General features: G+C 34.1%; 1 protein-coding gene across 9 annotated transcripts in view; it reads right to left on the bottom strand.

Annotated features, from left to right (window-relative positions):
- The window catches only part of LRRCC1 (leucine rich repeat and coiled-coil centrosomal protein 1), a 49541-nt gene that overhangs the window by 8059 nt on the left and 26841 nt on the right, over positions 1–14641 (bottom strand). For 7 of the 9 annotated variants that reach the window (XM_037803232.1, XM_037803234.1, XM_037803235.1 and 4 more), the window contains 5 exons: positions 14411–14596; positions 13474–13648; positions 12397–12560; positions 9348–9556; positions 9117–9254 (listed from right to left, as the gene is read on the bottom strand). In XM_037803232.1, coding sequence (XP_037659160.1) covers positions 9117–9254; positions 9348–9556; positions 12397–12560; positions 13474–13648; positions 14411–14596 — 872 coding nt within the window. Of the gene's footprint in view, positions 1–9116; positions 9255–9347; positions 9557–11686; positions 11830–12396; positions 12561–13473; positions 13649–14410; positions 14597–14641 lie in introns of those variants that run through there. The other 2 variants (XM_037803233.1, XR_005211669.1) reach the window with 2 other exon arrangements.

The following is a 14641-nucleotide window of genomic DNA, read 5'->3' as shown; positions in this document are numbered from 1 at the left end:
CAACTGTGACTGTCCACACATTATACACCAACCTGGATTAGGAGGAATGTCTGAGATTGCAGCATAAAATCTGTAAGTGAAAGTTGTGGAACCGCACTGAGAGCCCCTCCTCCACAACAGTTTGAGCTGCAAAACCTCGCTGTGGTAGAAACTAGCAGCACTCTCCGAGTGGAGCTAGGGAACATAGCTCAGCTGAGCTCCAACTGAGGTTTTAATTAACAAATGTGGACTGCTGAATACAAGCTACAAACCCCCAACAAGCAGGCAGAGGCTTTTAGTGATGACTGACCTTAAAAAAAACCAGAAGACTCATCTGACCTGGGAGGGGGAGCCCAGAAGACCAGGTGTAACCTCTGGCTGACGAGTGAATCTGGGGGGCTGAGTACTGGCTCCAAAAGGGGGCTTTCTGTCCCTTTTTCTCACTTTCAACCTGAGGGGCTCAGAAGAGAGGGAGCCGCAACCATTTTTAGTTCCTAGCACTCTGACCCAGATAGGGGAGGAGATAACAATTCAAGTCAGAGAGACAACAATACAAATGCAGATGAAAACTTCCAAGGGGGTTTATCTTCTCTAAGGAGATGGGACCCAGCCTTCCCTTCAGAACCAGACCCCAGAGCCTGGGGAAAAATAGCCAAAATAGAAACTGAAGGAGCCACATCTCCTTACATCAGTTGGGAACAACACGCTGACAGACACCACCTGCTGGGCAGGTTCGGAAAAGCACAACAACTGGAAACCTCACAGGAAAGTCTGTCATTCCTCTAAGATACACACTGAATATAACCCCATTCTGAGACCTGGACCCGTGCTGGTCTGGGAAAATCTGACTGGGGTAACCAAGGAAACCAGATACCTAGACAACCGAAAACTACAATCTATATTAGGAAAAATGAAGATATGGTCCAGTCAAAAGAACAAACTTACACCTCAATCAAGATATAGTTGAGATATTGTTTCACTTCAATGAAACAATCTATTAAAGATTTTTAAAGAAATATGCTAAATGAAATAAAAAACCAAACCAATGAGTTCAGGGAAGATACAACAAAAGAGATAAAGGCTATATAGAGAACATTGGGTGAACATAAGGTAGAAATCGAAAGTTTGAAAAAACAACAGACAGAATCCATGGAAATGAAAGGCACAACACAAAAGATGAAAAACACAATGGAGACATACAACAGCAGATCTCAAGAGGCAGAAGAAAACACTCAGGAACTGCAGAACAAGACACCTGAAATCATACACACAAAAGAACAGATAGGGAAAAGAATGGAAAAATATGAGCAATGTCTCAGGGAATTGAAGGATAACATGAAACACACAAATGTACATATCATAGGTGTCCCAGAAGAAGAGAAGGGAAAAGGGGCAGAAGCAATAGAGGAAATAATAAATGAAAATTTCCCATCTCTTATGAAAGACATAAAATTACAGATCCAAGAAGCACAGCAAACCCCAAACAGAATAGATCTGAATAGACCTACGCCAAGACACTTAATAGTCAGATTATCAAATGTCAAAGACAAAGAGAGAATCCTGAAAGCAGCAAGAGAAAAGCGATCCATCACATACAAAGGAAGCTTGGTAAGACTATGTGGATTTCTCAGTAGAAACCATGGAGGCAAGAAGGAAATGGTGTAATATATTTAAGATACTGAAAGAGAAAAACCGCCAACCAAGAATCCTATATCCGGCAAAACTGTCCTTCAAAGATGAAGGAGAATTTAAAATATTCTCTATTAGAGAGAGAGTTTGTGAACAAGATACCTGCTCTACAGGAAATACCAAAGGGAGCACTACAGATAGGAAAAGACAGGAGTAAGAGGTTTGGAACACAATTTGAGTGATGGTAGCACAGCCATGTAAGTACACTGAACAAACATGACTGTGAGTATGGTTGAAAGAGGAAGGTTAGGAGCATGTGGGACACCAGAAGGAAAGAGGAAAGATAAAGACTGGGACTTTATAACTCAATGAAACCTAGAGTGCTCAACAATTGTGATAAAATGTACAAATACGTTTTTGCATGAGGGAGAACAAATGAATGTCAACATTGCAAGGTGTTAAGAATAGGGTGGTATTTGGGAAAAAATACAATCAATGCAAACTAGAGACTACAGTTAACAGAAACTTTGTATTATGCTTCCTTTAGTGTAACAAAGGCAATATACTAAAGCTAAATGCCTGTAAGAGGGGGATATAAAAGAGGGGGTATGGGACTCTTGGCATTGGTGATGTTGTCTGACTCTTATTCTACTTTAGTTTAGTTATATCTTTCCTTTCATTGCTTTTTTGCTGTCATGTTTTTTTTTCTTTTTTTCTTTCTTTTTCTTTTGTCTCTCTACCTTCTTTGACTCTTCCTCCTTCTTTGTGGAAGAAATAGATATGTCCTTATATAGATAGTGGTGATGCTAGTGAATACATAAATAGGTAACTATACAGGGAACCACTGATTGTTTACTTAGGATGGAAAGTATGGTGGGTGAACAAAACCATCTTAAAAAAAAAGAGTTGATGAAGAAAACTTGAGGGCACTACATTGAGTGAAATAAGTCAGACACATAAGGACAAATATTGCATGGCCTCACTGATATGAACTAATTATAATAGGTAAACACATAGACATGAAATATAAGTCACCAGGATATAGAATGAGGCTAAAGAATGGGGAGCAGTTGCTTATTATGAGCTGAATGTTCAACGAGGTTGAACCTAAGTGTCTGGAAGTGGACAGAGGTGATGGTAGCACGTTATTGTGAGAATAACTAACAGTGCTGAATCGTGTGTGAATGTCGTGGAAAGGGGAAGCTAAGAGTCTCGTATGTCACCAGAAGGAAAGTTGGAAGTTAAAAGAAGGGAATGTATAAAACACTGAATCGTGTGGTGGACAATGTCTGTGATTAACTGTACAAATATTAGAAATCTCTTTCATGAACTAGAACAAATGTTTGACACTATGACTAGAAGCTAATAATAGAAGGGTATAAAGGGAAAAAATAAACCTATTACAAACTACATACTACAGTTAATGGCATTTTAACATTCTTTCATCAATATTAACAAATGTTCTATACCAATACTATGAGCCAATAATGGAGGTGGGGTGGTTAGGGGTAGGGGAGGAAATGAGTTTTCTTTTTTGTCTTTATATCTTTTCTGGAGTAATGAAAATGTTCTAAAAATTGGAAAAAAAGTTAATTGTGGTGATGGGATGCACAGCTGTATGATGGTACCATGGGCAACTGAATGTGCACTTTGGATAACTGTATGGTATGTGAACAATCTCAATAAAAGTAAATAAAACAAAAACCAAAAAAAAAATGAGGGAGAGTTTAAAATATTCACAGATAAACAGAAACTGAGAGAGTTCAACAAAAGACCTGTCCTATGAGAATTACTAAAGGGACTTCCACAGGTTGAAAGAAAAGACAGGAGTGTGGCTTAGAGTAGTGTGGAGAAAGGAAGACCTTCAGTAAAGGTAACGAATAGGGTAAATGCAAACCCAACGCTACTGCAACCTCAATATATAATGCTACTCTTTAATTCTTAATAAAAGTCAGAATACAATTGAACAGGAAAAAATCTTATTTCTTGATAATGTATACACAAAATATAAAGAGGTAATGTGGGACAAAAACAATGGAAGGGAAAAGGAGGGACTTGGGAACAAAGAGCATGTATGCTACTGAAGATAAGTTGGTATCTTTTCAAATTACTAGGTTATAAATGTAGGTTTTGTAACACAAACCAGAGGGCAACCACAAAGAAAGTATTTGAAAAATATACAGAAATAGAAACGAGAAAGATCAGTCAGATAAATCACAAAAGATCTACTATACAGAAAAGGAAACTACAATAAAGGAAAAGAGAGAGAAAAAAAGATATGGCATATAGAAACCACAGGGCAACATGGGTGAAGTAAGTACTGCCTTTACAGTAATAACACTAAATGCTAAAGTATTAAACTCCCCAATCAAAAGATACAGATTGGCAGAATGGACTAAAAAAGCATGATCCAACTATATATTGTTTACAAGACACTCACCTTAGACTCAAATATACAAATAGGTTGAAAGAGAAAGGATGTTGTCTGGTTTGAAACTTATGTACCCCAGAGAAACCATGCTGTTTTAATCCAATCTTGTGAGTGCAAACTTATTGTAGATGGGACCTTTTGATTAGATTATTTCCATGCAGATGTGACCCCGTCCACTCAAGGTGGGTCTTCATTAGTTTAATGGAGTCTTTAAGAGAGCTTGCATTGAGAGAGAGAGCTCAGAGTTGAGACAGACCCAGACTCTTGGAGATGCAGGCAGAAAGACGTTTGGAGTTGCTAAGCTAAGAGGTGAAGCCCAGAGTTTGCCCCAGAAAAGCAAAGTGAGAACCCACAGATGCTTACAGAGAAAAGCCACTGGAATCAGAAGCTGAAAGCAACACAATCTGGGAGCAAAGGACCAGAAGACACCAGCCATGTGCCCTCCCAGCTGACAAAGGTGTTCTGGATGCCATTGGCCTTTCTTCAGTGAAGGTATCCTCTTGTTGATACCTTCAAAAAGTTTGGATACTTTTAAGGCCTCAGAACTGTAAATATGTAACCTAATAAATCCCCTTTATAACGGCCAATCCATTTCTGGTATATTGCATTTCCAGCAGCTTTTGCAAACTGAAACAGGTGGAAAAAGACAATTCATGCAAATAGTAACCAAAAAAGAGCTGGGGTAGCTGTACTAATATCAGACAAAATAAAAATTTAAGTCAAAAGCTGTTAGAAGAGACAAAGAGGGATACTATATATAAATAAAAGGGTCAATCCACCAAGAAGATATAATAATCATAAACATTTATGCACCAAAATATGAGGCAGATATTGGCAAAAGTGAAGTGAGAAATAGATAACTCTCCAATAATATTTGGAGGCTTCAATACAACTCTCATCATTAGCTAGAACATCTAAACAGAAGATCAATAAAAGAACAGAGAACTTTAATAATATGATAAATGAACTAGACCTAACAGACATGTATATATACCGAACGCTGCACCACAAAAGAGCAGGATATACATTCTTCTCAAGTGCATATAGATCATACTCCAGGATAGACCACATACTGGGTCACAAATCAAGTCTTAGTAAATTTAAAAAGATTGAAATCATACAAAGTACCTTCTCTGACCATAGTGGAATGAAGATGGAAATCAGTAACAGGCAGAAAACTGGAAAATCTACAAATATATGGAAGTTAAATAACACAGTTGTAAAACAATCAATGGGTCAAAGAAGAAATTGCAATAAAATCAGTAAATATCTTGAGATGAATGAAAATGAGAAGACAGTGGATCAAAACTTATGGGATGCAGTGAAGGCAGTGTTGAGAAGGAAATTTATGGCCCCAAATGTTTACATTAAAAAAGAGCTAAGATCAAACACCTAACTGCACACCTGGGGGAACTAGAAAAAGAATGGCAAACTGATCCCAAAGCAAACAGAAGGAAAGAAATAACAAAGAATAGAGTAGAAATAAATGAACTTGAGAATAAAAAAACAGAGCAAAAACAAATCCAAAAATTGGTTCTTTGAAACGAACAATAAAGTCTTTAACTAGACTGACAAAGGAAAAAAGAAAGAAGATGCAAATAAATAAAATCAGAAATGAGAGTGGGACACTACTACTGACCTCACAGAAATAAAAAGGATCATAAGACAATACTATGAACAAGCATAGACCAACAAATTATACAATCTGGATGAAATGGAAAAATGCCTTGAAACACACAAATAACCTACACTGACTCCAGAAGAATGGAAGAGCTCAACAGACCAATTGCAAGTAAAGAGACTGAATCATCAACAACCTCCAAACAAAGAAAAGTCCAGGATCACATGGCTGCACTGGAGAATTGTACCAATCATTCCAAGAAGAATTAATAACAATTCTGCTCAAACTCTTCCAAAAAACTGAAGAGGAGGGAACACTACCTAACACATTTTATAAGGCCAACATCACCCTCATACCAAAGCCAGACAAAGATACAAGAAAACAGAATTACAGACCAATTTCTCTTATGAAAAGCCTCAACAAAGTACTTGCAAATTGAATCCAACAGCACATTAAAAGAAATATAAACCATGATCTAGTGGGTTTTAACCCAGGTATGCAAAGATGGCTCAATATAAGAAAGTCAATTAATGTAATATAAGACCACATTAACAAAACAAAGAGGGAAAACCAAATAATCGTCTTGAATGATGCAGAGAAGGCATTTGACAAAATCCACCACTACTTCTTGATAAAAACACTTAGAACACTAGGAACAGAAGGAAACTTCCTCATCATGATAAATGGCATATATGAAAAACTCACAGCTAACATGATACTCAATGATGAAATACTGAAAGCCTCCCCTCTAAGATCTGGAACAAGACAAGGATGCCCACTGTCACTACTGTTAATCAACATTGTACTGGAAGTTCTAGTCAAAGGAATGAGGCAAGTAAAAGAAATAAAAGGCATCCACATCAGAAAGGAAGAAGTAAAACTTTCATTATTTGCAGATGACATAATCCAATATATTTGAAATCCCAATATATCTACAACACAGCTACTAGAACTAGTAAACGCATCCAGCAAAGTGGTGGGGTACAAGATCAATATGCAAAAACAAGTAGTCTTTCTAAAAACTAGTAATGAGATATCTCAGAAGGAAATCAAGAGAAAAGTTCTATTTACAATAGCAACTAGAAGAATCAAATACCTAAGAATAAATTTAACCAAGAAGGATTTATACATGGAAAACTATAAAACTCTACTAAAAGAAATCAAAGACTATTTAAATACATGGAAGGATAGTCCATGTTCATGGACTGGAAGACTAAATATGGTTAAGATGTCAATTCTACCCAAAATGATTTACAGAGTTAACACAATTCCAATCAAAATTCCAACAGTTTACTTTGCAGAAGCACAAAAGCCAATTACCAAATTTATCTGGAAGGGTAAGGGGGCCCAAATAGTCAAAAACATCTTGAAAAAAGCAGAACAAAGTTGGAGGACTCACACTTCCTGACTTCAAAGCATACTACAAAGCTACAGTGGTTAAAACAGCATGGTACTGGCATACAGACAGATGTACTGACAAACGGAATTGAATTGAGAATTCAAAAACAGACCTTACATCTATGGCCAACTGATATCTGACAAGACTGCCAAATCCACTCAACTGGGACAATATAGTCTCTTCAACATACGGTGCTGAGAGAACTGGATATTCATATGCAAAAGAATGAAAGAGGGCCCCTATCTCACACCATATACAAAAATTAACTCTGAATGGATCTAAGATCTAAATACATGAACCAGGACCATAAAACTCCCAGAAGAAAATGTAGGGAAGCATCTTCAAGATCTTGTGGTAGGCCATGATTTCTCAGACTTACACACCAAGTACAAGAGACAAAACAAAAAATAAACAGGACCTTCTCAATTTAAAAACTTCTGTGTGTCAGAGGACTTTGTCATGAAAGTGAAAAGACAACTACTCAGTGGGAGAAAATATTTGGAAACCACATGTCCGAAGGGTTTAGTATCCAAAACAGATAAAGAAATCCTACAAAAATCAACAATAAAATGACAACCCAATTTACAAATGGGCAAAAGACTTGAATAGACATTTCTCCAAAGAGGAAATACAAATGGCTTATAAGCATATGAAAAGATGCTCAACCTCACTAGCTATTAGGGAAATGCAAATCAAAACCACAATGAGATATCATTTCACACCTAGTAGAATGGCCACTATTAAAAAACAGAAAAACAGAAAGCTACAACTTTTGGAGAGAATGTGGAGAAAGGAACACTATTCACTGCTGATGGGAATGTAAAATGGCGCAGCTGCTGTAGAAGACAGCTTGGTGGCTCGTCAGGAAGCTAAGTATAGAACTGCAATATGATCCGGCAATCCCACTAGGTATATATCCAGAAGAACTGAAAGCAGGGACATGAATAGACATTTGCACACCAATCTTCATAGCAGCATTGTTCACAATTGCGAAAAGATGGAAACAACTCAAGTGTCCATCAATGATGAATGGATAAACAAAATGTGGTGTATAGATATGACGGGGTATTATTCAGCAGTACAAAGGAAGAAAGTTCTGATTCATGTGATAACATGGATGAACTTTGAGGACATCATGTTGAGTGAAATAAGCCAGAAAGAAAAGGACAAATATTATATGATCTCACTGATATGAAATAATTAGAATAAACGAACTCACAGAGTCAGAATCTTGAATATAGGTTACCAGGGGCTGGGTTGGGCATAGGTAATGGGGGGTTAATGCTTAAATTTTACAGAATTTCTATTTGGGTTGATGTAAAGTTTGGTAATGGGTGGTGGTGATAGTAGCACAACACTGTGAACATAATTAAGAGCACTGAATTACATATATGAATGTAGTTAAAAGGGGACGTTTTAGGTCATATATATGTTATTAGAAGTTTAAAAATTGGCTTTCATCTCCAGCTTGTCCTTTATGGTGCCACCTGAATATTAGACTCTTTAGGCGCTCACTGCCCTTGGTAGACAAATGGCTGTCTCCTCTAAGTTCCAAATACAACCAAAAATATGACTGCTTCCATTCAGACAGAGTTTGATTAAAAAAAAGCAGCAGTTATAAAAGCAAAATACTAAGTGTCAAGCATTGTTCTAAGATTTTATAACTCATTTAACTTATTTACACAAACATAAATACACACATATAGACCCAGAATTTAAACCTCACACCAAACACTGAAGGCAGATACTAACTTTATCCTCATTTTATAGAAGAGGAAAATGAAATACAGTGATAAAATGATTTGCTCAAGATTTCGGAGATAGTATGTAACAGAACTTATCAAAACTCATCTGTTAGCACCAGAGTCTTAACCACTATGCTTTATTGGAAATACAATTTCTGCTACCACATCTACTATATTCTGGTGGACAGAAATCAAGTACCTGGCAAATAACTATGTCCTACATGTTTTTAGTCTCTTTATACATATCTCACCCATCCCAATTCAGTGTTTATGTTTAAAGATATCACACATCTTTTAGGACTTAATACTTACTTTTGTAGTACAATACTTTTGTCTCTTTCCTCTTTAAGTTTCCTTTCCTTGTTTTCAAATTTTTCTTTCACTTCTTTTACTTGTATTTCTAGATGATGCAGAAGTTCTCCTTTATCATGCCACTTCTGGTTAAGTATACTAATATGAGAAGAAATAATTTAAAATATAAATTTGGTTATATGAAATTACTGAGTCACAGCATTTTAAGTCTTAAGGAAATCTGTATAATACCTATAAGCTTTTCTAATTTCCTCAAGTTTTATTTCCTTTTCTTTCAACTGTTGTTTTAGTTGTTCTTTTCTTTCATTGTGTTTTTCCAATTTCTCCATTATAACATCCAGTTGTGAAGATTTTTCCTCAAGTTGTTCTTGAGTACATTTTTGTATCTCAGTGATCTGCTCTTGTAATGTTTTAATGTGTTCATCTCTTTCCTGTACACACTTCAAGAAAAAAATCAGGACTTTATTTGAATCGTCAAAGAGCTGTTTAAGAAAAGATTCACCAAAAATTTTTTTTCACAATTAGAGACATCTCTACTCCTTTATATTAAATGCAGTTAAGAATGATCATATCTTTGTTCTAGCTATAATTTTTATTTCAGTAAGTCAGTAACTATCAGTCAGAGAGGGAGAAGAAGAGGGAGGGAAAAGTGAAAGCAATGCAATGAAAATATCAGAGGTGTGTTTTAAAGTTGGAAGAAAATTCAACACTATAATATTGTATTTAAAAAGATATGTATGTTTTCATGATAGAAACAGAACATTGTACCAGAGATAGTATACAAAGACCGTATAGAATATACAAAGATAGTATTCAAAAGTACAGTATACAAAGACAGTATTCAAACCCTGATGTTTACTATGCATGTATCTTGTATTATTATATTATTTTCATACTATTTCTAGTGCTCTAAACAGAAGTGTTTTCTGCATTATGAGCAAATGCTTGCTTTACTTTAAAAATACTGATGTCATCACTATTAAAGAGTAACACATTCCCAAAATTTTAATTATATTTTCTATATTACAAATGTTTAATTATATTTTTTATATTACAATTTTCTATATAATTTTTTGTATGTTACATATTATATTTTCTATATTACAAATATAGAAATAAGATATCATACTAGAAATAAGATAATCAAAGAAAGATCAAGGCTCCCTCAGGCACAATTAAACATTTGCAGATATTAGGCCTCATATGGAATATTTATTCTAATGAACACTTACCTGCTTTTGAGGATATGCCTGAAGTGTGACCCATGGATACCCCTGCGATATACTAATTATAACCAAAATCAGGTATTTCTCTGTGTGACTATATGAAATTGGTGATTCTCATGTTTACCTCATTCCCAGTCCTCTTATTTTTTTCTTATAGTAGAAGTGCAAACACACATACTAAACAAGGCTTATTTAAAATAATATGGGTTCATAATATTACCAAAAAACGTGTTTCAATTCCTCAGTGTCCTAATATTCTAAAAAATCCTAAGTAAAGATGTGAGACAGCCTTCTACTCTTGACCAACATTTGCATAAAAGTCATGAAGGTTTTATTTTCTCCCCATGACCATCTGAAGCACTTGAGTGGGCAGTCCTGGCACATACTATCAGGAATCTAAGAAGGCTACAAAAGTTTCCTATGAAATAATCTTATTACTAAAAAAAAAATAGACATTGCAGCATCAGAGAAAGTCTTGTGATTCATGCATACTGAAAAGTACCAAAATAATATATGGGGAGGAAAGAGAATTCAAAAAAAATTTGTTTTGGGTTTCTATTGTCAGAAGGTAACTATAGAAGCTACTTGTTGAAAACATCAAACTCTAAATTATGCATATCATGTCATTTCCCCTTTAGATTTTACTTATGATGAATTTATTGCAGAAGGAAATTGTGCCCAACTATCTCTGTAGGTTATTTGATTAACTGGAAATCACATCAATGCTCAAGGCATGCTCAATGTTTTTTGGAGTAAATGTACTAAACTGTAAAATAAATTTAAATACATAAATGTTTAGGATATGCACTTACAGTATTACTAGCAATGTCAGGTTACATTTTACAATTTTTTTTTTTTAACCAAAAATCTAAGACGAAAACTTATTTTTTTCTTCATTGCCATTCACTGCTAGTTATTTCCTTAGAAAATTCTGCTCAGAGACTGAAAAGAGAATAGCAATCTTACTGTGGAATCAGTCAGCTATGTCAAAAACAAGGTGTTATATCTCAGTATCATCTTCTTTGTGCTATGAATTTGAATGCAAATCACAAATCTGTCTGTTTCATAATTAGCTTAACTCAAAGAAAAATATGACTGGCTAGAATTTTAAAACAAGAACAAAGACTTACTGCTAAAAAATTTCAGTAAGAACCTTTTATGCAGCTTGAAACAAGACAGATAGCTTTGAAATTTTGAATATATTGAAAACAAAACTTGCATTTATAGCCTAACATAGCTATAAATATATGGAGAGGATAACCATGCTTTTTACTTTTCTGAATTTAATTAAGTTTTCAAGGAGTTTCCGGAAAATAATTAAGGGAAAAAAAAATCAAATCTTACCTAGTTACTCTGAAAGATGAGTTCCTAACTTTGTGGTTGAATATCCCATTTGGAAGTTTCTTAAAACCCCTTTTCTCGGTGTTTTCACATTTTAAGAGATGATCTCCAGGTGAAATTTTCAGAATTCAAATTTGATTCAGTGCCTAAGATGATTTTTAGAAAATTTCTCTGGAGAATTTTCAGATAAAATACTTAGAAATAAGTGATCCAATTAGTATGCTGTTTAAAGACAGGCCACATTGAAGAAGAGGGTAAAAACAGCTTCCTTCCAGAGTAAGTACAAATCTTTCAAAATCTACTCATATACTCTTAAATAAAATGAGCTATTTTAATATGGAATAGTTGGTTTTGTCACAATTTTCCACTTAGCAATAGTGGAAAACTACTGAAAAATGCTTTTAAAGGGTATTTTTAAAAACAAAATGCTAATTTCCTTGTGATTCCTAATCCTTTATCCATATCAAGTACCAGTTATTTTAAGCAGTGATATAATATTCACCATAAAGTTTTGAAGTAAAATTCACTTAAAATTAATACAGAAATATCTGGCACTTTTAAGAAGGAAGGGACAAATATTAAAAAAGAAAGTTCTAAATACCACAGCAGTTAGGAATCATTGAGGAAAAAAAAAATTTTTTTTTTGAGACTCAGATCCACTCATTTCGAAATCTGCCATTCACTCGTTTTGCAAAACAAAATGTCAAACTTACAATTTTTAATTTTCTAATGGTTTTAGTTTGGTCTTCTATGATTTTGTTCTTAATTCTTAACGCATCATTATCACGTTCATTTGCCTTTTGCAGAGATTCATTCTCTCTACATAAATTTTCAATTTTTGCTTCTAATTTTCCACGATTTTGGGATAGAGATGCTCCTAAAGAAATAAACATCATCTGTAACAAACATTCAGACCGTGGAGGTTTGATATTTTATGAAAATCTAATTAAACAAAGTATAACACAGTAAATAGAACAGAAAAAAAAAAACTGAAAAAAAATAATACAAATAAAGAGGAAGACAGGAGAAAAGAACAATGGCCTTTTAAAGATCAGTTGCTCTTTAAAAATGTAAAGCCATGAATAAGGTCAAAACAAGTTCACTCAGATATATAATATTTAGAGATGTTATGCCATTTAGATAAAAAAAATCCTATCAAAAAAGTCCTACATGAAATGAACAAATGAGCAATGCTACATTAAGATCAACATCTATCTATTCATAACTTTTAAGATATCCATGAATGCCATAAGATAGTGAATATCTCTTATTTTACAATGATTAGAAAGGGAAGGAGATTGAGGGTTTCCTAAACCCTAAAATAGTTTCCATCCCTTATACTATTTTACATTTCTGCATGTAAAATAGTATAAATGTTACAAGTACCTGAAGAAAAAAAACAAATGCTGCATGCTACACAAAGAATTTAAAATTACTGTATAAGAAATATTTTCAACAACTTATTTAGTTGTAATGTTTTAAAGGTATACCTGTTCAGAGATGTGATCAAATTATATTTGAAGAAAGAAAACAAACAACAACAAAAAAACAAATCAGGGCCATAACTTCTTTAATTGGTATAATAAACCATTTCCCATTTCCTAAGAAGCAATTTATTCCTGTTGAGCTGGCTGACTCTTACTTAGCCTTTCAGATTGAGTATCTTTTGAAAACCCTCCTTGGGAAACAAGAGGAAGAGGTTAAGTTCTTCCCTCTCTCACTCTCCAATAAACAGGTTTGCTAGTTTATAAAAATGAGCTATTTTCCCCTTGAAAATTTGAGAATTTTACCCTGCTGTGCCAGCTCTTCTCCCCATACTTTTCTTTCTGTCCTTAAACCATGAATTAGCGATTCCTTGGCTGCTAGCTCAGAAATAAGCTGGACTTTTTCATGCTTGAGAAGTTCTATTTGAATACTCTTCTCCTTGTCATCTTCAATCAAAACTTCAAGGGTGCTGATTTGATTCTGTATATCCCCCAAAATATGGAAAAATAAATAATGTGAAGTAATTATTATTAAGTGCTTCAGTATTTTCTAAATTTTCTGTACTTTATGAGGAAAAGAGTTAAACACAAAGTAAAAATTTACAAATTTTACATCATAAAAACTTACAGCTTTTATTTACCAAAGATAAATGTCATTTAAGAGGCCACTCCTTTAAGTACTGAATTTTATGCTAACACTTTAAAAGAGCAACCCCCTACAATACCCCCAAATTTCTCATCATGCATTTACATCAATAGCCTAAAAGCATTTTCAATAAGCAAATTATCTTGGGAAAAATAGGGCTAATGTTTAATATGGAGACAACTTGTTTAATATGGAGACAACTGCAATAAAGAGATTCATTTAAAAGCTATTATAGAAAGGTGTATCTAAAAACAACCATTACCAGAACAAAATTATTATTAACAACTCAAGTGGTGTTTCCCAAACTTCAAATCTGAGTATCACCATCACAATTTTTGCTGTCTCTGTACAACTGACATCTATTTACTTACTGTGTCTTAAAATTTCTTTATTTTACTTAAATACTATTTTATTTTAAGTAATGTTATCAGTGAAATCATAGGTTTACTCTCCTAATTATAACTGTTCTCATACATGTCACATATATAATTTATATCATTTAAAAATTCATTTTGTGTACTTCCTAAAATCATAAAACACTTTAAAAAAAAAAAACTGAGGTAAAAATTAAAAGGAAATATAATGTTATAGTCTTACCTGTAAATTTGCTGCTGTTTCATGTTTCAGTTTGGAAACTTCTGCAAGTTTTATTTTTTGTTCCTTCACCATACATGTCAGATCTCTAATTAAAGAGGAAGACTCATTTTCTTTTCGTTGAGCCCAAACAAGAGCATGTTTGCTCTTTGCTAACTCTGCTGCAACATTTTCAAAACCATCTTTAACCTATATTTCAAAATTGCTTTGTAAATAGCAGTTCTCCAACTATTT

Source organism: Choloepus didactylus, chromosome 14 (genome assembly GCF_015220235.1).
Source record: "Choloepus didactylus isolate mChoDid1 chromosome 14, mChoDid1.pri, whole genome shotgun sequence".
NCBI lineage: Eukaryota > Metazoa > Chordata > Mammalia > Pilosa > Megalonychidae > Choloepus > Choloepus didactylus.
Note: the sequence above shows the minus strand (reverse complement) of the source record. Positions and strands in the feature narration are given on the sequence as shown.